This window comes from Triticum dicoccoides, chromosome 6B, assembly GCF_002162155.2.
Source record: "Triticum dicoccoides isolate Atlit2015 ecotype Zavitan chromosome 6B, WEW_v2.0, whole genome shotgun sequence".
NCBI classification, from domain to species: domain Eukaryota; kingdom Viridiplantae; phylum Streptophyta; class Magnoliopsida; order Poales; family Poaceae; genus Triticum; species Triticum dicoccoides.
Genome location: NC_041391.1, coordinates 35383763 through 35408845, shown reverse-complemented (window position 1 = coordinate 35408845; position 25083 = coordinate 35383763). Strand labels below are relative to the sequence as shown.

Below are 25083 nucleotides of genomic sequence, written 5' to 3'. Positions count from 1 at the left end.
ATGGAGAAGCTACAAGGGCAGCATCGAGCGCGCACACACCGCTGTCCCTCGGAGGGCGCCTCGCTGCTGGGGCTCGCCAACTACACGGATGAGGAGGAGGATGAGCACGGGGGCCCGAGGGGGCGCGCGAACGGCCGGCCCTGCGCGGAGGAGGAGGAGGAGGACGAGAGGAGGGCTCTGGAGAGGCGACCCAGGCAGGTCGAGCTGCGCCGGGACTGCCTCTACCTCGACACCGTCAATCGACTGGTATGAAATTCTTTGGCACTGGCATTTGACATGTCGATTCAGTTGCAATTGCCTGCTGTTTGATGGGGATAAGGCTGGTCTGAGGCTTCTGGTTCTATGCACAGCTCTAGAATCATCTAAGATCTGTCAAACGTGCTCACGGTAGTTTAAGTATTAGCTGTTAATATGGTGTGACTATATACTCAGCTCAAGAACATGTAGAAATGTAGAGCTGGAGCTTGGCGCTTAGGCATTTAATTTGTTATACTACCTTCCCAGTGAATTCCAGTAGCGGTGATGTAGCCCGTATTGGTTAACTAGTGCTTTGTGTGTGCTAGTACCTCACGATGACATCCTTTTTATATGCACAAAAGAAATTATTCACCCTGCTAATGTGTTGATATTTGAAAGGGGAACATGGCAATGTGTTTCTAGGGGAGCTTCGCTACCGGTGTGTCTTTGTGCGGGTGTGCAACATACCTTCCTGCTTCCGCGGTTGTTTCATCGGCCAGGCATCCTGACAGTTTCTTTCCCATCATTTGATCTTGTTTGATGCATTCTTTAATGAGGCTGCCGGTTTCAACCTCCTTAAAAAAACTGAATCTTTTGTTGTTTATGTTTGATGCAGAGGCCGCTTGAGAAGAGGCAGTTTGGGGCGTTTAGGGATTGTATGTATGGGGGCATTGAAGGCGTTCCTCTGCTCGCTAACTGCAGGAGGCTGGCAAAGCTTCAACTGATTGGCAGATTAACACTTGCCTCTCCAAGCAACAAAATCAGTTCAGCGGAGCTCTTGGTTCCACTTCCTTGCTTATTGGTCAGATTCTGAATCTAGCTTCTGCTATTTTGGTTCATATTCCATTGATTTGGTACGCTGCATCTACATTGATGTATCAACTCTGCTCCATAAATATGGATACAAATTGTTTGCTGGCTGTTTTCTTTGATAGTTTTGTGTTGCCATTGCTCCCAGTCACCAGATTTCAAACTTAATGGTCAATACTTATCCATTAAATTAAAAATTTCTACAAGTGTTGCAATCTCTATGCAAAGATAAATAATGTCTGCATGAGATTTGGATGTCTCTGATCTTAAATTATTTGGATTCCAGTAGTACGTTATTGATGTACTGATTCTCCTACTGGAGTTAGCATATATTGTTGTAAAAATTTAACTGTTTAAGAGCACATTAATTGTGCTAATGAAGAAATTAGGATAGAGGAATTCAGAATTTATTAAAGTTTGAAAAAACTGCATGATGGTTTCTTCTTTTTGTTGGTCTGAAATTGCTGCTCCAGTTTGATTGTTTACCCATTTTGATCCCCATGCACATGCCATTATTTGATACTAAAACACCAGGGAGAAACCAGCGTTGCAAAGCACACGATCTCTTCTAGTTTTATTGTTAATCATGCTATGTTCCAAACTCCTTTTTATTCTTCTCATATGATATTGTTCATCTTTTGTTTTCTGTCCTGATGCTGATGTATTTACAGTAGTAATGTTCTAAATTTAGTGTTTCTTGAACATGGTCAGGAACTCAAGCATTGGATGCTGGAAAAATAGAAGTTCCTTCACCAAAGGAAGAAAGTAATTCCACTGATTCCAGGATTTGTGAGTTCCGAGTAGTGTTCTATTTATAGACCTTGTGGTCGATCATTTCACTATTTCTTAGTTGGTTTGTGTTGCTGATCCCTTTGAAACTTCCTATTTGGATCATTGGACCAGTTTGAGTTATCCTAAGTACCAGCCCTAATAGCAAAGCATTTTCCTAAGGATCATGTCTAGCAAGCCCAATAAAACTAATAGGGCACACATGGACATGCGACGGCAGCGGTGACGAGAACGACATCAACACAGAGCTGCAGTTACGATGATGGACACATCGACATCGACAAGGGGCTGCGGTGGCAACGACGACGATCGCATCGTTGCGGTTCTGCGGCGGCGGCGACAATGACGGCATCATCACGGTGTTGCGGTGGTGGGGACGATATTGGCATCATCACGGTGTTGCGGCGGTGACGACGACTACATCAACACGGGGTTGTGGACCCGCCGACACCGACGACCTATACGCGTGGCGTATATTATATATATGTATTAATTATCTATATCAGATATGTATGATTGACTGTATGCATAACATGTATGTATTGTGAAATGCATGTATGTGAGTACTATGAAATGTATGTCTAAACTGGAATAAGTAGATTTTTTTAAATCCTAATTTGTTACTAGTAGCGTGGGTATATTATATAGATGTGCTACTACTATTCCGTTAGTAGTAGCGCGGGTTGAAATAGTAGTCGCGTGGGGTACAAGTGCTACTGCTATGTCTGTTTATTAGTAGGGTGGGGTAAAACACGCACTATTGCTAAAAAATAGCTGTAGCGTCATAGCAGTAGCGTGGGAACCTACGCTACTAGTAGTCCAAAAACCAACGCTACTAGTAAGGTTTTCCCTAGTAGTGCTCGGAGCACCCCAGGCGCAGCCATGGCCCATTAGGTGTCTTCTGGTCCAAAAAAATTCTATGTGAATTTTCGTTTCATTTTGACTCCGTTTGGTATTGATTTTCTGCTATGTAAAAAACATGCAGAAAACACCAACTGGCACTTGGCACTATGTCTATAGGTTAGTACCAAAAAATGATATAAAATGACTATAAAATAATTATAAAACAACCAAGATTGATAATATAACAGCATGGAACAATAAAAAATTACAGATACCTTGGAGACGTATCAGCATTCCCAAGCTCAACTCCTACTCGTCCTCAAGTAGGTAAGTGATAAAAACAGAATTTTTGATGTGGAATGCTGCCTATCATGTCATATCATAATCTTTTATTTATAGCATGGACATTTGGACTTTTACATTGTTCAAAGCAATAGTCTAGTTTTGACATGATAATTTAAATACTCAAGCATATCAACAAGGAACCATGTCTTTCAAAAATTATAGATACGTTGGAGACGTATCAGCGACCAACCAAGAAACGAATAATCTCATAAGTGAGCATTAAGCATAATTAACACCGAATAATGCACCACAAGTATGATATAATTTCAATGCATAATTATTGAATTTCGTGCTTGCATAGGGAATCACAAACCTTAACACCAATATTCTTACTAAAGCAAAATTACTCATCAACATAACTCACATATCACATCATCATATCTCAAAACTATTACTAAGAATCAAGTTTATTTTGTCCAATGATCTTCATGAAAGTTTTTATTATATTCTTCTTGGATATATATCACTTTGGAACTAATTTTAATATGTTGCTTTTGACAAGCTCAAACAAATATAAGTGAAGATCATGAGCATAATTTTTTTCTTTCTCTCAAATTAATTTAAGTGAAGCAAGAGAGAATTTCTTGAAAATTTTATTAACTCTCAAATAAATCTAAGTGAATCAAGAGGGCATTTCTTCAAAAATACTAAAGCACACCGTGCTCAAAAAGATATAAGTGAAGCAGTAGAGCAAGTCCATAGCTCATAAAAGATTTAAGTGAAGCATAAAGAGCAATTCTAACAAGTCATGACATAATTTTGGCTCTCTCAAATAGGTGTGTCCAGCAAGGAATAAACACTAAAAATACAAAATAAAACAAGCAAAGACTCATTTCATACAAGACGCTCCAAGAAAAACACATAGTATGTGACGAATAAAAATATAGCTTCGAGTAAAATACCGATGGTCGTTAGAAGAAAGAGGGGATGCCACTCGGGGCATCCCCAAGCTTAGTTGTTTGCTCATTTTTGGATAATAGCTTGGGATGCTGGGGCATCCCCAAGCTTAGGCTCTTCTTACTCCTTATTCCTTCATCCATCGTAAGATAACCCAAAACTTGAAAACTTCAATCACAGAAAACTCAACAAAACCATCATGAGATCCGTTAGTGTAAGAAAAATAAATCACTATTATAAGTATTGTATCAAACCAATTCATATTTTGTTTTTGCATTATATCTACTATGTTCTAACTTTTATATGGCGGAAAATCATCAAAGAAAACCATAGAGCCATCAAAATAAGCACACAACACAAAGAACACAGAATCTGTCAAAACAGAACAGTGTGTAGCAATCTGATTTGTTCAAATACTTCTGGAACTCCAAAAATTCTGAAAAATAGGCCGACCTGGGTAATTTGTATATTAATCTACTGCAAAAAATTGGTAATTTATCATGCTCTGGTTAAAAATAAGAATTGTTTTCGTGAGCGCAAAAGTTTCTGTTTTTCAGCGAGATCAAACAACTATCACCCAAGAAGATCCTATAGGTTCTACTTGGCACAAACACTAATTAAAACACAAAATACACAATCATAACAGTAGCATAATTGTGTAAACACTCAAGAATAGAAAGCAAATAGTAAAAATAAATTGTATTCATTGGGTTGCTTCCCAACAAGCGCTATAGTTTTACGCCCTTAGCTAGGCATAAAGTAAGGATCTAAGTTTTGTCATCCTTGTCCAACTCTTCAATAAAACACTTAGAATTCTTCAGAGATTTGGCATAAAGATTTTCAATCACAGCACTCCTAGGAAGAAATTTAAAGAATTCTTTCTTGCCAAAAGGATCTCTTATCACTTCAACAAAATCCGGGTTAATACTAATCATCTTAAGATCTTCTTTATTAATATTACTTGAAGTTGCACCCTTGTTCTTTGTAACTTGAGTAACTTTGCCAATCTTCACGGGATTTTTTTGATAGTTTTAGCGGAAGCAAAAGCCGTGTTAAGGTTACTAAAGATTTCTTCTAGTTTATCAATCCGAGATGGTCTTCCTTCTATTCTTTCAGGGATTACAGTGCCCTTCTCTTTTAACAACTTAAAAACTTCTTTAGCTTTTGACCCAATCTTGGTGGCAAAATTATGCATCTTTTTATCTATATTTTCAATATGATCTTCGGTAAGCATTTTCATTTTGATAGCATCTAGTCTTTCCATAACATGCTCAAGAGTCAAAGTTGTTTCATTAATCATAAGAGGTGGTGAGCCCACTAAATTTCCCATAGCATTAAAAGCATCAAGAGAGGGACACATCAAAAAATTTCCACCGGTAACCGTATCAAGGACGAATCTATACCAAGTGGTGATGCCAACATAAAAACAACGAAGAAGAACAATGGTAGATTGTTTACGGATAGAGCTATTATGAGCATTGCAAACTCTATACCAAGCATCTTTCAAATTTTCTCCTCCCCTTTGTTTAAAGTTGAGAACCCCGTTCTTGGGAATGCACACAATTGAGGAAGAACTATCCATGACGATAATAAAAGAAAACAAGATTGCACTCAAAAGCAGATCCGGCAAGATAACGGCGAACGAGAAAGAGGGGCGAATAAAATGGCAAACTTTTGTGAAGTGGGGGAGAGGAAAATGAGAGGCAAATGGCAAATAACATAAATTGCGAGGAGATGAGATTTGTGATTAGGAACCTGGTATATGTTGAAGATCCTCCCCGGAAACGGCGCCAGAAATCCCTTTTGATGTCGGCTAGGACTACGTCGGTATTTCCCCAAAGAGGAAGGGATGATGCAGCAAAGCGACGATAGGTATTTCCCTCAGTGATAAAACCAAGGTTAGCGAACCAGTAGGAGAACCAAGCAACACAAGTAAACAACACCTGCACACAAATAACAACTACTCGCAACCCGACGTGTTAAAGGGGTTGTCAATCCTTTCGGGTAACGAGGCCTCAAGATAGGCAAATGGACATGAAATAAATTGTAGTAGATTGATAGATCAAATGCCAAATAAAATAAATAAGAATAAAATGCAGCAAGGTATTTTTGTATTTTTGGTTTAATAGATCTGAAATTAAATGCAAAGTAAAAGTATATCGCAAAGGCAAATAATATGGGAAAGAGACCCGGGGGTCGTAGGTTTCACTAGTGGCTTCTCTCGAGGAAAATAGCAAACGATGGGTGAACAAATTACTGTTGGGCAGTTGATAGAATTTCAAATAATCATGACGATATCTAGGCAATGATCATTATATAGGCATCACGTCCAAGATTAGTAGACCGATTCCTGCCTGCATCTACTACTATTACTCCACATATCAACCGCTATCCAGCATGCATCTAGTGTATCAAGTTCATGCAAAAACGGAGTAATGCAATAAGAACAATGCCATGATGTAGACAATATCAATCTATGTAGAGATAGACCCCATCATTTTGTCCTTAGTAGCAACGATACATACGCGTCGGTTCCCCTTCTGTCACTGGGATGAAGCACCGGAAGATCGAACCCACGACAAAGCACCTCTTCCCATTGCAAGATAAATAGACCAAGTTGCCAAACAAAACCCAAATATCAGAGAAGAAATACGAGGCTATAAGAGATCATGCATAAAAGAGATCAAAGAAACTCAAATACTTTCATCGATATAAAAAGATATAACTGATCATAAACTCAAAGTTCATCAGATCCCAACAAACACACCGCAAAAAGAGTTACATCATATGGATCTCCAAGAGACCATTGTATTGAGAATTCGGCGAGAGAGAGGAAGCCATCTAGCTACTAACTACGGACCCGAAGGTCTACAAAGACCTACTCACGCATCAACGGAGAGGCACCAATGGAGGTGGTGAACCCCATCCGAGATTGTGTCTAGTTTGGATCTGGTGGTAATGGACTCTGCGGCGGCTGGATCAATATTTCGTCGACTCCCCTAGGGTTTTGGGAATATGGGGGTTGAGGGAGTCCCGGATTAGGGGGTGTCCGGATAGCCGGACTACCATCATCAGCCGAACTATCATCGGTCAGACTATCATCATCGACCGGACTCCAAGACTATGAAGATACAAGATTGAAGACTTCGCCCTGTGTCCGGATGGGACTTTCCTTGGCGTGGAAGGCAAGCTTGGCGATACGGATATGTACATCTCCTACCATTGTAACCGACTATATGTAACCCTAGCCCTCTCCGGTGTCTATATAAACCGGATGGCTCTAGTCCGTAGGACACAACAACAACCATTACAATCATACCATAGGCTAGCTTCTAGGGTTTAGCCTCCTTGATCTCGTGGTAGATCCACTCTTGTAAACATCCACAATATCAATATCAATCAAGCAGGACGTAGGGTTTTACCTCCATCAAGAGGGCCCGAACCTGGGTAAAACATCGTGTCCCTTGTCTCCTGTTAGCATCCGCCTAGATGCACAGTTCGGGACCCCCTACCCGAGATCCACCGGTTTTGACACCGACATTGGTGCTTTCATTGAGAGTTCCTCTGTGTCGTCACCGATAGGCTTGATGTCCTCTTCAATCGACAACGACGCAGTCCGGGGTGAGACTTTTCTCCCCGGACAGATCTTCGTATTCGGCGGCTTCGCACTACGGGCCAACTCACTTGGCCATCTGGAGCAGATCAAAAGCTACGCCCCTGGCCGTCAGGTCAGGTTTGGAAGCCTAAACTTCACGGCCGATATCCGCGGGGACTTGATCTTCGATGGATCTGAGCCACAGCCGAGCGTGACGCGCTGTCACGATGGGCACGACCTAACTCTGCCGCCGGACAGCATCTTGGAGGCCGCACACGAATCCGCTCCGACCCATAGTCCGGAGCCGATCGCTCAGATCGAGGACGGATGGCTGGACACCGCCTCGGGAGCTGCAACTTCTACGGCGATGGAGCCGAACACTTATCTTGTCCCGCATAAAGCCCATGACGTCGAGGTGCCGGACCCCATGCCAGACTCCGAACCTCCTGCGCCCCTGCTAGTCGAATCCGATTGGGCACCGATCATGAAATTCACCGCTGCGGACACCTTTCAGCACTCATCCCTCGGCGGTATCTTAAATTCGCTGAAGCATCTCTCACTATCCGAAGAGCCCTGGCCGAACTACGGCCAGGATGGTCGGGACGCGGACAATGAAGAAATTCAGAGCCCACCCACCACCCACTTCGTAGCCACCATCGATGATCTAACCGATGTGCTAAACTACGACTCCGATGACATCAACGGTATGGACGACGATGCCGGAGACGATCAAGAACCAGCGCCTATAGGGCACTGGAAGGCCACTTCGTCACATGACATACATATGGTGGAAACCCCAAAGGGAAGCGATACCGAGGAACAACGGGACGCGGCAGAGGATAATCCCGCCGATAAACAACCAAAACAGCGACGTAGACGCCGCCCTAAGTCCCGCCTCGATCAAAGCAGCACTCCTAACGACCCAGCGATAGAGCAGGGCAAACCAGCGGACGACGAAGAAACAACCAAGCAACCATCCGAACAGGACGAACCGGATAATCAACCCCTTCACGGAGCAATCAACAGTCCGGACACACCACCGGAGCATAAGAACCTTCACAAAAGACTCGTCGCCACTGCAAGAAGTTTGAAGAAGGAAAAACGGAAGCTCAAAACAGCGGAAGACATCCTCAGAATGAAGTGGAGCAAAATACTCAAGACCGCAGACAAATATGGCAATGGCCATCAAACAAAGAGCTACCCGAAGCGCAAGCTGCTGCCAGAATTCGACGAGGAAGCCATAGAGCCCTCACAGTCAAAAAATAAAGAGGCCGCCTGGCCGGATAGAAGGCCAGATGACAGGCCAAAAGCGACAAGCGGCGCCGCACACAAGCCGACTTATGATCCTGGGAAAACGGACGGCCCAACTAGGTCCATCTACGGGCCAAAAAAGAGGGCCCTAGGAAGTAACACAACCTGACAAGTGTTCAAAGACAGCGGCACACCCAAATACAGGGGCGCCGCACACCCGCTATATTTTACCGATGAGGTGCTGGATCATGAATTTCTAGCAGGGTTCAAACCCATAAACATAGAGGCATATGACGGCACAACAGACCCCAGAGTCTGGATAGAAGATTACATACTACACATACACAGGGCCAGAGGAGATGATCTCCATGCCATAAAATACTTACCCCTCAAGCTCAAAGGGCCAGCTCGGCATTGGCTCGAAAGCCTCCCAGAAAACACTGTTGGAAGTTGGGAAGAGCTTGAGGACGCGTTTAGAGCAAATTTTCAAGGGACTTATGTCCGACCTCCGGATGCAAACGATCTGAGTCATATAACCCAACATCCCGGAGAGTCAGCGCGCAAATTCTGGAACAGGTTCCTTACCAAAAAGAACCAAATAGTCGACTGCCCGGACGCGGAAGCCTTAGCAGCTTTTAAACACAACGTCCGAGACGAATGGCTCGCCAGACACCTCGGCCAAGAGAAGCCAAGAAAAATGGCCGCGCTAACAAGCCTCATGACGCGCATTTGCGTAGGAGAAGACAGCTGGCTAGCAAAATGCAGCACCAGCGACCCGAGTACATCCGAGATCAGAGATGGAAACGGAAAATCACGGCGCAGGAAAGATCAGCGCCGGAATAAAGAAAAAAGCCCAAAGGGCACGGCGGTCAACGCCGGATTCAAAAGCTCGCGGCCAAACAATAAAACACTGCCTCTTAAGGACAACAGCGACGAGCTATCAAATTTAAACAAAATCTTAGATCGGAAGGGGCTCGATGCGCCAAGCGAGGACGATGACGAACCCCACCAGCAGAGCACCGGAAGTCAAAAGACTTTTCCACAAGAAGTTAAAACAGTAAACTCACTTCATGTGATAGTACGGAAAACCAACAAGGCAGTCGCTAAGACAAGTGTCGCACGGTCCACCCCAGCGGAACACTGAGATTGGATGTCAAAAACAATCACTTTCGACCATCTGGATTTGTCCAGAAGTATCCGGAACGCAGGATAGACTGCCCTGATATTGGATCCCATAATAGACGGACTGCAATTCACGCAGGTTTTGATGGACGGCGACAGTAACTTAAACCTGCTATATCCGGACATAATCCGCAAGTTGGGATAAACCCCACTACAATTCGGCATAACCGCACTTCCTTCAAAGGAGTGGCGCCAGGCCCTTACGCCAGGTGCACAGGTTCATTACTACTAGAAGTTGTGTTCGGGTCACCTGACAACTTCCGACGAGAAAAGCTAACCTTTCATGTCGCCCCATTTAAAAGTAGCTATCAAGCATCACTGGGACGGGAAGCTTTCGTCTGCTTCAATGCAATACCACATTACGCGTCTCTTACGCTTAAAATGCCCGGTCGATGTGGCATCATTTCATTAAAAGGTCGCCTGAGACCCCGAACATGGCTGGACGAGTCCGGAATGAATAAGCTAGGGGCTACCTAGCCGCACACCCCTTCACAAGGGTTTGTACATATAAGCCATAATGAGCTAGCATAGGCTCAGCTTTATTAATCTATATTTCAATTTTTTATGCACTTTCTCGCACATTTCTTTTCCAAACTAAGTTCCTCTCTTTTTACAGATGAACAGCGTGCACACCCGTCCAGGAGACACAGGCGCAGACGTGCCGTAGGGACCCGTTGCAAGGACTCTTTTCAGACTAAGACCCTACGTAAACCTTTCTTACTGTCTCTTGTTGCTATAATCCCCTGGTTTCTCATTATAACCAGAGTGGAGCCTGGCGTTTTGGCATCGGCCACGCCAGAAGAACTTGCCCGTACCTGGACACAAGGGGCTTAGGGCATTGTTTTGCCCGCTATTGTAAAGACCGAACACCTTCGGGAGTGTTCGGCGTCTCGAGTTAGGCCTTATATGCATCAGCTCTGAATCATGTCTTTGGTCAAATGTTGGGTTTGCCCGGCTCCTGTGTTTTGCTGCCTTACGTTCCGTATCATTGGCTAACGCGGCACCAGGAGAACTACTTTGTGCCCCAGTTCGGCTGGGCGAGCACCTCCGTAGAGAAAGCCGAAAACTGACTGTCATGATACAGCGAGAGACTGGTCAACCACTCGATCGACCATGGGAATGTTTAGAATTCCTCCGCTTTGATGAAGGGCCGTTTCCCGGTCAGGCACATACGCGCCCCAAATTCGGAGAGCGCGGTGCCCCCAGGGGCTATGTCGTAGCCCCACCCTCGAACTCCATGGCTAAGTGAAAGTGATAAAGCATTATAGTCCGGTTGCCTCGTTTTCTACGCTACCACCTCCTTTACAGGACCGAGACGTCGGATTAAGTGTGAAAACACGCTATTTTTTGCGAACACCCCCACACCTTGTGCGTGGGGGCTGAAGCCGACGACTGCCATCTTTCAGGTTATACACACGTATACATGAACGGCCGCATAGGAGATATTCTATTACTTGAACGCACAAGTATAAAAGGCGCTTACATCTTAAATATTGTTTTACATCATAAAAATGTTCATTCGAACGTAACATTTTTTGAGCACTGCGACTCTATTACACGAGCACCACGCAGCACTTCGCCAAAATAGTGCTCGGCGGGTAACCGGTTATCATCCGAACCCGGGGTCGCAACAGCGGTGGCATCCATCTCTGTCCAATGTGTCTTCACACGAGCGAGTGCCATCCGCGCACCCTCTATGCAGGCCGACCGCTTCATCGCCTTGATATGCAGCACCGCCCCAAGAAATTGCTGCAATAAGCCAAAGTAACTCTTCGGCTCGGGCCTATCCGGCCGGACATGGGTCACTATATCCTTCATAGCAAGCCCGGACAACCTATTTAGCTCAGCCCACTCGGCCAATCGATCGGTCAGCGGAAGTGAACGCTCCGAACTATGGAATTGAGACCAATACAGCTCTTCCGTCTTGTGATCCTTCTGGCTTCGATAATGCAAAACGGCATCCGCCGCACTCGCTGCTAAGTCCATATAAGGGTCCTCCGGACCCCCCAGTTGGCCCAGCTGAGCATACTTTGGATCCGTGAACCTTCGGCACAGCAGAAAAGGCTTGCCAGCTACAATTTCTCCGGCCTGGCGCAGCTCTTCCTTTATAGCCCGCATTGCAGAGCGGGCATCCTTGACTTCAGCGGTGGCCTTCTCCAGGTCTTCTTGCCCCGCTAGGCGGTCCTTCCCAAGAGCCTCATTGCGATCAGTAGCATCTTTTAACTTCACGGCCATTTCGGCCATCTCTTCCCTTCTCCGGCAGTGTGCGGCCCTTTCTGCCGCTAACTCCTCGGCCGCCCTCGAGGCCGCCGCATTACTCCTTCTGGCCTGCTCCTTGGCTTGAGCAAGTTCGGCCCGAAGGCTCTCCACAGTAGCGGCACTATCTGCATTTCACGCACATGTTGTAAGGAGCTGGCTTCGGCCCCCTTACCAAGTGACCGCAATAAAACACTTACCTTGCGACTCATCAAGTCGCCTGTTGACTAGCGTGATGTCCGCATCCGCAACAGCGAGTTGCCGCTTTAGTTCAGCAACTCCATCAGTCCGGCTGGCCCCCGGACGACCCGCCACCTGCATCGGCACAGCGGAAATTTAAACCTGTGATTTTGATCCTCGGCACGCTGTCGATTTTGACAACCTACCGAGTCTCAGGGTCTACTATCTATACAGGGCGCATTCTATATGCTAAACTGTTAAAAGGTGTGTCATTTTTACGCACCTCAAACCCCACCAGCAAACTCCTGACGGCATTATGCAACCCGCCTTCGGCGGACGAAATCCTTTCAATCACCATGCTCATCAATGCATGGTGATCCTCTGAGATAGACGCCTTCTCAAGCAGATCCTTCAGCCGTACACCAGTTGGCGCCGAACTATCCGGCTCTGCCAAACCAGGGGGCTCGCTCCGTGACGACACTTCAGGCTCGTCCGCCCTATCCGACGGCGCCCCGGACGGAGGCGTCTCACTCTCCATCATCTCCGGACGAAGGTCCCCCGAAGACGAGCTCATTTGCGAAGGACGGAGATCTGAACTACAAGGTAAAAACTTTAGTTATCCTCAGAAGCACAAATAGGGATGTCCCTTATTATAAAACTCCTTTCTTTCTACTCACGGCTCGTTGGAGGGCTGACTCTTTAAGGGAGATTGTGCGGCCGGGGCCTCCCCGGACGCAGGACCCTCTGGCGAAGATTTCTTCCCCTGTTTAGGGCTGTTGCCCCCGGGTCCTCGGAGGCAGTCCTCTTCTCCCCTTGGAGGGAGGGATTCTCGATCCCCCCTCTTTCAAGAGCCTCCTAAGGCGAGGCAGTAGCTTTCCTGCTTTCCTCTTCGCCTTCCTCTGGAGGCCCAACCTCAAGCATCCGAACCAGCACGGAATCCGGCGCGGTCTCGGGGAGGGGGGCCGGACACCGTATCAATTTTGCTGCCGCTATCCACTCCTGTTTAGAAGGAATTTGGTCATAAGGCGAATTATCGAAAGGAAAACAAACGGTATGTCCGGACTTGGAACTACTTACTTGAGTATCCGGGCGATTGCAGCTTAGGCCAGCATCCTCGGTCAATTCCGGACGCGCCTCTTGCGATCCAAAGAATAATTTGTACATCTCCAGGGGTGTCATACCCATGAAGTGTTGAAGAATCCGTGGGCCCTCCGGATTGAACTCCCACAGCCGGAGTGGGCGGCGTTTGTAGGGCGGGATACGCCTAATCAGCATAACCTGCATTACCACCACCATATCGACCTCCCTTGTTTGGAGATCTCGAATCCGGCCCTGCAGTTGGGGCACGTCCTTTGACGGCCCCAGTTGAGCCCTTGGTTGACCCACAACATCAACCGTCGTGGAGGTCCCGGGCGGAATGAGGGCGGCGGCTTTTGTCTGCGGCCCCTCGGAACGGTGAGATAGAACCACTCTTGCTGCCACGGGCCGAGCTCCTCTTGGAAGGAGCCAGCGGGCCACGGGGCATCGGCCCTCCTACTTATGGCCGCCCCGCCGCACTCCGCTTGACGCCCCCCGATCATCTTCGGCGCCACATTGAAGGTCTTCAGCCACAGGCCGAAGTGAGGGGCGACACGGAGGAAGGCTTCACAGACAACAATAAATGCGGAAATATGGAGGATGGAATCCAGAGCCACGTGGAATTCCAACCCATAGTAAAACATGAGCCCTCTCACGAAAGGATCCATTGGGAAGCCTAAACCACGACGGAGGTGGGATACAAAGACGACATACTCGCCGGGCTCGGGGGTGGGGATGGCCTGCCCTTCGGCAGGCAACCTGTGGGAAATCTCATAAGCCAGGTACTTGGCCTCCCGCAGCTTTAGCACGTCCTCCTCCATGACGGAGGAGGGCATCCACCGGCCCTGGAGGTCGGAACCGGACATCATTGAAGGTCCGAAGCGCTCGAATCTGGAGCTCTAGGTGCTGGAACTTGGAGCGGGGAGAGGATTCGATGGAGGATTGAAGAAAAGAAACGAGCCTTGGTCCCGTTATAAAGAGGGAGAATACCAAGAGCCGTCTCCGTGACCGTTTGGGACTCGCCTTCGATAGAGGGGGTGTGGCGACGGGCGTGGTAGGGTTACCCACGTCCGTATTGATGAGAATCCCGGATTAAGGGGAACACGATCTCTGCTTCGACAAGATGTGCCAAGGAAACCGCTTCGCTAAATGCGCTGAGGTGGTAGAATAAAAAGCGATTCAAGTAATTGCTTGGTAGTGGCGTGACGTCATGCCACAAAAAACGTCAGCAGATCGAACTTGTGTATATATTATTCTCTCTACGGTGAAATGTGGAATTTAGTTTGTAGAGCCGGACACTATCCTGGTGTTCACAATCTTCTATTATTTGGAGGAGGAACCCGCCTTGCAATGCCAAGCAATATACGCGCCGGACTTATCGTCATTGAAGCCTGGTTCAGGGGCTACTGAGGGAGTCCCGGATTAGGGGGTGTCCGGATAGCCGGACTACCATCATCAGCCGAACTATCATCGGCCGGACTATCATCATCAACCGGACTCCAAGACTATGAAGATACAAGATTGAAGACTTCGCCCCATGTCCGGATGGGACTTTCCTTGGCGTGGAAGGCAAGCTTGGCGATACGGATATGTAGATCTCCTACCATTGTAACCGACCCTATGTAACCCTAGCCATCTCCGGTGTCTATATAAACCGGATGGCTCTAGTCCGTAGGACACAACAACAACCATTACAATCATACCATAGGCTAGCTTCTAGGGTTTAGCCTCCTTGATCTCGTGGTAGATCCACTCTTGTAAACATCCACAATATCAATATCAATCAAGCAGGACGTAGGGTTTTACCTCCATCAAGAGGGCCCGAACCTGGGTAAAACATCGTGTCCCTTGTCTCCTGTTACCATCCGCCTAGACGCATAGTTCGGGACCCCCTACCCGAGATCCGCCGGTTTTGACACCGACAGGGGTATTTATAGAGCAAAGATGCGGTCCGGGGGCACCCGAGGTGGGCACAACCCACCAGGGCGCGCCTGGGCATCCTGGCGCGCCCTGGTGGGTTGTGCTCTCCTCCACTACTAGGAGAATGCTTATCTTGTTGGTTTGATTTGTGTTTGCTATTTTGATAATTTGATATGTGGGTGGACTGGTGCTTAGGTGTTGTTCTTACTTGAACAAACCTCCTACTTATGATTAACCCCCTCGCAAGCATCCGCAACTACAAGAAAAGTATTAAGAATAAATTCTAACCATAGCATTAAACTTTTGGATCCAATCGGTCCCTTACGGAATAGCGCATAAACTAGGGTTTAAGCTTCTGTCACTCTCGCAACCCATCATCTAATAACTACTCCACAATGCATTCCCTTAGGCCCAAATATGGTGAAGTGTCATGTACTCGATGTTCACATGACACCATTAAGGGAATCACAAAATACATGCTATCAAAATATTGAACACACATCAAGTTCACATGATTACTTGCAACATGATTTCTCCCGTGACCTCAAGAACAAAAGTAACTACTCATAAATGATAATCATGCTCAAGATGATAGGTGTATTAAATAGCATATTGGATTTGAACATCTAATCTTCCACCAAATAAACCATATAGTAATCAACTACAAGATGTAATCAACACTACTAGTCACCGACAAGCACCAATCTATAGGTCCGGTACAAAGATTGAACACAAGAGATGAACTAGGGTTTGAGATGAGATGGTACTGTTGAACATGTTGATGGGGATTGCCCTCCCAAAGATGGGAGAGTTGTTGGGGATGATGATGACGATGATTTCCCCCTCCAAGAGGGAAGTTCCCCCGGCAGAATCACTCCGCCGGAGGGAAAAAGTGCCCCTGCCCAAGTTCCGCCTCAAGACGGCGGCGCTCCGTCCCGAAAGTCCTTTCCTTATTTTTTTTCTAGGTCAAAATTACTTATATACAAGAAGATAGGCACCGAAGGTGGGCCGAGGGGAGTACAACCCACCAGGGCGCGCCTGGGCTCCCTGGCACGACCAGGTGAGTTGTGCCCACCTAGTGGGACCCCTTTGGTACTTATCGACTCCAATATTCCTCATATGTTCCATAAAAAATCCCGTAAAGTTTTAGCTCATTTGGAGTTGTGCTGAATAGGTGGCCTAACGTAGCTTTTCCAGGTCCAGATTTCCAACTGCCGGAATTCTCCCTCTTTTTGTGTAACTTGCATATTATGAGAGGAAAGGCATTAGAATTACTCCAAAAAGCATTATTATTTATAAAACATCATAAATAATAGTAGGAAAACATGACGCAAAAAGTACGTATCAACTCCCCCAAGCTTAGACTTCGCTTGTCCTCAAGAGAAAACCGAAATTGAAAAACATGTCCATATGCTTATAGAGAGAGGTGTCGATAAAAACAAAATACGAACATAGAAGCATCATGTAGATTACTATAACAGCAACAGACTTTAACATAAGACTTATATCATATAACTTTTATCATAGACTTCTCATGAATAAGTAACAATTCATCACACTATCGAAGTATAAAGCATAAACTCTATTAGAAACCAACAAACTATGTTCTCAGTCAATTTTGCAACTACAATTCATCATCTTTTCAGGAAGGGTCACGTATCGGAGCCTTTAGGCAAGTCCACATACTTAAACATCATATAGTCTTCTATGATTGCTAACACTCACCGCATACACATGAGCAAAACATTTTAACCCGACACATAGAAAGATAGGGGCTTATAGTTTCGCCTCCCAATGTATTCACCTCAAGGGTGATGTAAACAATAATAACTCACAACGGCGGAGACAGGGGGGACCAGCAGGGGCCCTGGCCCCCCCTAACATGATGGATTTGCTGCATTTTGGCTAATGAACAGTGTATAATTAGTGAAGATTTGATGCTAAAAAATCATTTTTTCAATTAGTTGGCCCTCCCCAATCATTTTTATGAGCACTTGGCCCCCTGATAGGATTTTCCTGGCTCCGCCAGTGATAACTCATGCTACCCATATTCAACTGGACATATGTGCCTAGATCTTTCCTCACCACATGATGCTTGCCAAAGCAGAAAAATAAAAAGGAATAGAGAAAAGAGACTTGACTCTTGCATAAAAGTAAATACATAAAAATAAAAGATAGGCCCTTCGCAGAGGGAAACATAGGTTTCCATGCGCTTATTTTTTTTGTATTCTCAACCCCTTAGTGTAAAAGAACGTCACGTTGTATTGCCCCTTGTGATGGCAACCTTTATTATGCAATATGTCGCTTTTATTCTTCACCATCACAAGTTCGTACAACGCTCAATTTTCTCTTACACTAAATGATCTCACACTTTTAGAAGCAATTTTATTGCCTTATTGCACGATAAAAACTTACTTGAGGGATCTTGCTCAATCCCTAGGTAGGTATGATGGACTCTTGAAAATAAGATTTGGGTTTAAGGGTTTTTGGATGCATAAGTAGTATCTCTACTTGGTGCGAAATTTTTGGCTAGCAAAGATAGGGGAAAGCACCACATGTTAAAGGATCTATGACAATATAACTTCTATGTGAATATGAACAAACATAAACCATTACATTGTCTTCCTTGTCCAACGTCAACAATTTTGGCATATAATATTTTGATGGTGGCTCACAGTCACAAAAGATTTCTAGGATAGTGTATTTATATGTGAATCTTCTCTTCCCTTATTAATTCTTTCATGAGTTGCATCGTTGACCAATGCTATGTTTTTCAATCTCAATTAAACTTTTCTACTTATACTTTTCCTTATGTGGTGTCATCACCTACCATAAGATTAGCATATGATATTTTCCATTTATTTCCTTTCTTTTTATTGCAACATGAAAGTAAAAGAAATCAAAAACTCAAACTAAACTTTATTATATATCTCGCACACGATTACAAGGATAGATCACTAAGAAAATTCTCGAAAAGAAAGGATCGAACTAAACTTTTATTCATCTAAAGCAAAAGATAACTATGGATCGAACTAAGATAATTAAAGGCAAAAGATAGTGGGGGTGATACGATACCGGGGCACCTCCCCCAAGCTTGGCGGAAGCCAAGGGGAGTGCCCATACCCGATACTCAATTTTCTTTTGGTGATGAAGAAGGTGGTGGTGGTGATGAAGTGAAGATCCTGTCCTTTAATGCTCCAGAGGAAGATGATGTGCTCTTGATGCATAATATTTTCACGAGTGAGATATTTATTTTGCACATGAACCGTTTCAATGATCCGAAAGGCTTCAATATCAGTAGGGGTAAGATGAGCATAACAAGGTTTATGGATATCTTCTTCTTCCTCCTCGGCCGGCAGTTCTTGCTCGACCACCGGGGTTTGATCTTCGGTAGCCTCCTTGCTCTTGTCTCCCTTGAAGGATTCTATGGGCTCCTCTCTCTTCAGCTCAATCTTCATCAACCAAGCATCCTCTTCCATGTTATTGTTGGAGGAGGAAGACATGATGCTTGGCATAACAGATCTGACCGAAAGCAACAAGAAAAGAAAACAGAAGATTTCTCGGTGATACAGTGGTCAATAAGTTCAGGGAGTATATAAAGATTTTTTATCTTGGGATACAAGAAAACGGTAGAAAAACGGAGTCCGGAAGGTACCCGAGGTGGGCACAACCCACCTGGGCGCGCCTGGCTCCAGGCGCGCCCTGGTGTCTTGTGCCCACCAGGGTGACCTTCATGGTTGTTTCTTATTTTCCTAATCTCTACTCCTAATGGAGCAGTTGGTGAATAGTCTGTGCGGTTTATTTTTGCTGATTTATTTTCGTCATCCTTCCACCTCCGTTTTATTTTCGTCATCCTCCCACCTCTGCTTACTCGGTACCTCTAAGCGAAAAAAACACGGTCTTGGACTGGAAACCTGTGAACGAGCGAGCGAGCGGGCGAAGCCTCCAGGCGCCCTCGAGCGACACCACACCAAGATCCCCGCGCCGTTGCCCTCGCCCTCGCAGCCGCCGCCGATCCCCTCCCCCATCTTCCTCCCTCAAACGCCCCATCTCCGCCTCCTCTCCCTCTCCCGCCCCGCCTCATCCTCCACCTCCCCCGCCGCCGCCGCCGCCCGCCGCTACTCCTCCGGCCGCCACCGCGCCCATCAGGCCCCCAGCCACGGCGGCGTGCCATGGATGCAGAAGTGGTCCCCCGCGCCCGCCCCCTCCCTGGGCCAGGCGCCCTCCACCTCCATCGACTGCATCGTCCACCGCATCCGCAAACTCGGCCTCGGCACCGACGACGACGAGCCCTCCTCCTCCCCCGCGGACACCCCGCTCGACGGCAGGGACCGCCTCGGCGACCTGCTCGACCGCAGCTGGGCGCGCCCCGACCGCCAGTTTGCCGCCTCCGGCCTCGACGAGGCAGTCCTCCCATGGGAGGGGGACCAGGAGAGCGACGGCGAGGAGGCGGACGGGGTCAAGAGGAAGCGGGTCAGGGCGCCCTCGCTGGCGGAGCTCACCATGGACGACGTGGAGCTGCGCCGCCTGCGGGGCACGTGCATGATTCTCAAGGACCGCATCACCGTGCCCAAGGTCGGGGTCACGCAGGCCATCACGGAGAAGATCCACGACGCCTGGAGGAAGTCCGAGCTGGTCCGCCTCAAGTTCCACGAGGACCTCGCCAACGACATGAAGACTGCCCATGAGCTTGTCGAGGTACTCTGCCCCTGTTATCAAATAATGCAATAGTAGGAATGTTCAGTCTAATTATTGGTTGTGGCAATTGGACTTGCAATCTTCTCTTTGTTCCAGAATTTCAAACTCTGTTTTCTTTGCTTGCTTGGTAGTACAGTCTGCAGTACATAAACATCTCATTTCTTCTGTTATAGTTACATTTTTCAGAAACTTGAGGTTCTAAGGGTTGCTTTATAAAAGCTTTGTACCAACTTTACTGAATTAGAAATAACAGTTGATAGAGCTGGTATGTTAATCTCATAGCCCTGACGTTGAACATTTTCTGCTTTTGTCCTATATATGCACACTTACCTTCCTGCAACTGTATGTACATCCTCTGTAAGGAAATATAGGAGCATTTAGAATACTAAAGTAGTGATCTAAATGCTCTTATATTTCTTTACAAAGGGATTATTAACTAGCCAATTGCTTTCATTTAATTATCATTATTCTGGAACATGTTGCTCACTTGGTATTAAACATTTTAATTGGAATAAGCTATCCAAGGAGGTTTTATTAGGAAAATTTAGTTTATGTGACTTATGTTATTTGAACAAGCATACGCATCTCCATTTTTTCATGTTTAGTTTTATAGTTGGAACATTAGTTTGATGTGAGTTTCAGCTACCTGCTTGTTATTGAAACTGCAAGAACTCGCTAGCTTTTGTCAAAAGAAATGGAATGTGATGGAAGTAAAAGAAGATAAAGTGTTTTTGTTGATCCTTGTGTTTGATTTTAGGGTGTGTGTGTGTTGAATCCTATGACCTGACTGTCTGTCATGGTGCAGGTGTCGAATTGTTGATGGAGGCTTCAGATCGTCCTTCTCAAGGAGCTGAGGCTAGCCATTAAGGATCTGGGGTGAAGGTCATGTCATCTCTTCTCGTGGCTCTAATGCCCACTGCTTCCACTGCTGATATTTTGAGCTCTTTGATCTGAGCAAGAACCATGGGAAGGTGAAGTTTACTTCCTTGGTTTGACTGACTTATCCATGCATCTTATGACACATTGAACTTTAGGAATTAAACTTTGGAAGTTCGGTAATGATATGTTATAATAATTATTTGAGTGATTCCATAGTTTACTTTTCTGTAGCATAGGGCTAAATGTTGTAATCCTCAGCAGCTCTCCTAAAATGATTCAGACCACTGAGGCTTGCCACATATACTAAATGGAACATGACTGATTTTCTTGCATTTAATCCGATGCAGACCCTTAATACTTCATGCAATTTCCTACAATAAAATCCAATTAGGCTCCTACTTCCTAGCGCACACCAATCTGTACTCTATTATGAGTTTGCAATTTAATTAGTTTACAGGAATGTTGCACCAGAAAACATTAATCTGTCTATGATGAAGTATAGATTAACTAGGATTTTATCATCTTGCGTGAAGCTTCCCCTCCTCCGATGGTTAGATGTGTGCAGCAGCGATGTTCTGCTCAAGGAGAGTCTCTGGCGGCTCGGCGGGGATGCGCTGACCCTCTCTACGTCAGCATTTTCTGGTGGCATCCACCCCATCCTGTGATGGTGTGGCGCCTTCGATCCAGGAAAGGAGGTAGTGGCCTTCTTCGGTGGTGTGTTGGATGTGCCGTGCCGGGGCCCATAGCTGCTTGGCGACGGCATGCCCCGCTGGTGTCAGTCCCTCTCTTCTTCGAGCTGGTGCGATTTTGTTCCTGCTGCAGCACTCCATGAGGACCTCGACGTTTTCGGCTCCTCTCTCTATTTCAGTCTACAGACTACATCAATTAAGGTTCAACTGTCTTATGTCTCTACTTCGTAGATTGTATACATGCACAAGCTCAATATCGGTTGCAAGAGGTTGGATGCAGATGCAACACATTCATGTAATTATGTTGCTCCTGCACTGTGTTTATGCACATTTTTTAGGTGATTGTTCATTATTTAGTCAACTTCCTTATGTTTGTAATTTGTGTGATTGTGCACATTTTTTAGGTGATTGTTTATACCTTTTAATTTGTGTAAAGTTCATGTTTGGAATGACTAATGAGGTGGCACTCTTGAAAAATGAGAAATTATGCAGTATATCCACTTTCTTCTGTTTATTTTAAGTATTATTGTGGGTCTGCAGTATGAATCACTACACGCTGGAGAAGTTCCTGGAGGCGATCAGGAGCAGAGGCATCAAGATATGCCCTGGGTGCAATGCCTCGCAGGCTGTAGCACCTGCCCAGGTAAGTTCATACTGTACCTGGACTGCAATTTGGTTTTATCTCTCCTCTCCTCCATTATTTTCATGTTCTCTAGAGGCTCCTATATTTGAAAAATTATTAGTAACCTAAAGTGCACATCTACATGTACTGAGGTTAGGTAAACAACATTAGGTAAACATCGTTCTAGATGAGTTGTTTGAATCAGAAAGGTCGAAATCCATCCGATGAGAAGTAGACATGAGATGGGTGAGTGCCTGAGTAGTCAGAGGCTCAATACGGCTTTAAGATACTGTGGCCATATAATAAGTACTTCTAAATAAATTCAATTTGATTAAATGTATTTCACATCCATGCCCTTGTGTTCAACTTTGTATTTATTGTTTACTTGCACAACATTAATCAGAACGTAGGTTCTTGATTTGCTATATGGCATGTGTGTCGGAAACAGACAGGAAATTGCCGAATAGTTATTGCATGGAATTATATTGTGGTTGTAATCTTGAATCGAGACAAATATTTTCCGAAGTTGGGAGATTGAGGTGGATGCTGCAACGCGAGTTTCATATCATCGCGTAACACTGTCTCCTGAAACACCGCATTCTTCCCGTGTGTGGTTGCGTCGGGGCTGTCGCCATCCTCCCGTGCATCGCATGCGTAGGGGACATGTTTTGTTATACTCTGCGTCGAGGTTCTCCTCGTTGTTCTGAGGGTCGAGGCCACATTATTCAAACTCTTTGTTTTGTTTTTTTCTTGGTTTTCATGTGTGATTCAACCTACTTGTTTCAGTTATGCATATGTCGGCAAGACAAGTTTTGCCTGCTTTGCTTCATATCAGTCTCTTCTCATCGCGGCCAGAGCTTGGAAGCAATTCAACTAGGCACCATGATGCTGGATGGAAGTACAACTTCTTGTCGGAAGGTATGTGACTTTGGTTATTCGAATGTACTTTGTCCTATTAATCTGTTGGGCAGTTTATGATTGCTTGCTTATGTGATGTAGGTTCTTATATATGGTCTCTAGAAACACTCGCACACAGACTCTCTGCCCTTGTTTGCCCGCCGCCGCCGCTCCATGCCTTCGCCGCCGCCCTCGCACATCAAAGCCGCCGCCCTCCATCGGACGATCCACTTCAGGAGACGCCGCCGACCCCGTTGAGGACCAGCAGTCGATCACGTCCAGGATCCGATGCCGATCCCCTTCAGGAGCCGCACGCCACCGCAGATCCATCCCCTGAAAAATCGGGACTCTTGAGATGGGCGATCGAGAGGGATCAAAAGGAGTAACTTTCACCTGCGGCCCCAAGGGCCTTTACACTGCCGCCGAGAGCCGCGCGCGGGTGGTGCGCTGTGAGCGGCCGATGGCCGCCGCTTTAGTAGCCCGCCAGGAGCCGTCGTCGCGCATTGGCTGTGTGCTGACTCGAACCGAGGAGCCGGCCATGGCTAGCGTGGCCGTGGGAACTGCCGAGCAAGCGAACGCGTGTGTGCCTGAGGACGGCCGCTGCGTGCGCTGCAATGGCGAGAGCGAAAGGTACTATTCATGATATTTGCGTGCTTGTGTTTAATTAGATCAATTCTTTGGCCACCGAGAAGATGCTATCCAGGGTGTTTGATTTGTCTCCCGTCAGACTTATTTTTGTTGATCTTGTGCTTGACACCAATTATTTCTTCTTCTCAAAAAAAGGAGGAAGAGGAGACCCCTGGTGGCACGGACATCCAACGACCCGGACATCGTCCTCCCATGACGTCCTCCTCCAAGCCCGAATCCAGTGCCTCCTCAAGGTACGTTAGCCTGCAGCAGCAGTGTGAGCCTCTCACTGTATTTTTTCCCTTTAGATCTTGCAGAACCAAACATGACTCTGCACAAAATTTGCACATCCATTCGCTGACATTGAAATACGGCGCTTCTGATCTATTTCGTGATCCACATGAATATGCATAGCTTTGTCACATTATCTCAGTCATATATGTCACTCCGGCCCATACTAGCCTCAAATATCATTCAGATTAACTTGCTTCAGAAATGGAGATAATTATAGATTTATTCTTGATTCTATCATATTAACTTGCTTCAGAAATGGAGAAGCGCCATGGTTGGCTGTTGCTTGAGGAAATGAGGAGATGCATATGTCGGCAATGTTGCTGGAGCAAGGAACACTTCCATATTCTATGAGGTCTATCAATTTATGTGTCAAGTGTTTTCTTCCTCTATAAAGTTGGTTGTTCACGGGTGAGCCAAACCGAGGAAAAAATAGGCGTATGGTGACTATTTTTAGTTTGTTAGATCAGTTGTAGAAATCAAGTGCCTTTTATGTTCACGTCATCATTTGGTTTTACATAGTCCAGGATTATATTTATCATAATTCAGCCTCTGTTACATGGCAGGCCGATGCCAAGGAAGGCGAGGGTCCTGCGACTGGCTACTGCTAGGGATAGCAGGCAGTAGGGAAGTTTCTTTCTGATTCGAAGTGTGCAGATTATATTGGGACAACTCGCTTTCTGTGAGCAACCATCTGAATGCTAAAATGTCATAAATGGCTGTGAACAGACCGGATATGATTCGTACATCAGGTAAATAGCATGTACCTCTTTTGATTTCACATGTCCAGAGAGGACTTGCCATATGATGTTTGTCCCATCGGCAACAGTGATACTATGGAATTCAGAAATAATGTGCTTGAGAATTTTTCAGACTAATGGTAGTGCAGATTTCAATTAGTGATTGCAGAGTTCTAAAATATGTTGACCAAATTGTTTCTTCGGAACTTGGTTTAGCCCAAGGCTCTCAAGAAAATGGGTTGTGTATTTTAAGTAATT

At 45.8% G+C, this 25083-nt stretch overlaps 1 protein-coding gene across 1 annotated transcript; it reads left to right on the top strand.

Annotated features, from left to right (window-relative positions):
- LOC119320650 lies at window positions 1-22182 on the top strand. The gene is made up of 4 exons (XM_037594649.1): window positions 1-246; window positions 854-1018; window positions 19268-20080; window positions 20886-22182. Exons 1-4 carry the CDS (start codon window positions 1-3, stop codon window positions 20898-20900), a joined length of 1239 nt encoding a protein of 412 aa, XP_037450546.1. The 3' UTR covers window positions 20901-22182.
- Window positions 22183-25083: the final 2901 nt, after the last annotated feature.

What these genes read in the sequence shown, in the direction of transcription:
- LOC119320650 (XM_037594649.1), top strand. Translation starts at nt 1, where the DNA reads ATGGAGAAGCTACAAGGGCAGCATCGAGCGCGCACACACCGCTGTCCC. An exon ending in TCGACACCGTCAATCGACTG is followed by an intron (nt 247 to 853) that starts GTATGAAATTCT and finishes TGTTTGATGCAG; the next exon opens with AGGCCGCTTGAGAAGAGGCA. An exon ending in TCAGTTCAGCGGAGCTCTTG is followed by an intron (nt 1,019 to 19,267) that starts GTTCCACTTCCT and finishes GGTACCTCTAAG; the next exon opens with CGAAAAAAACACGGTCTTGG.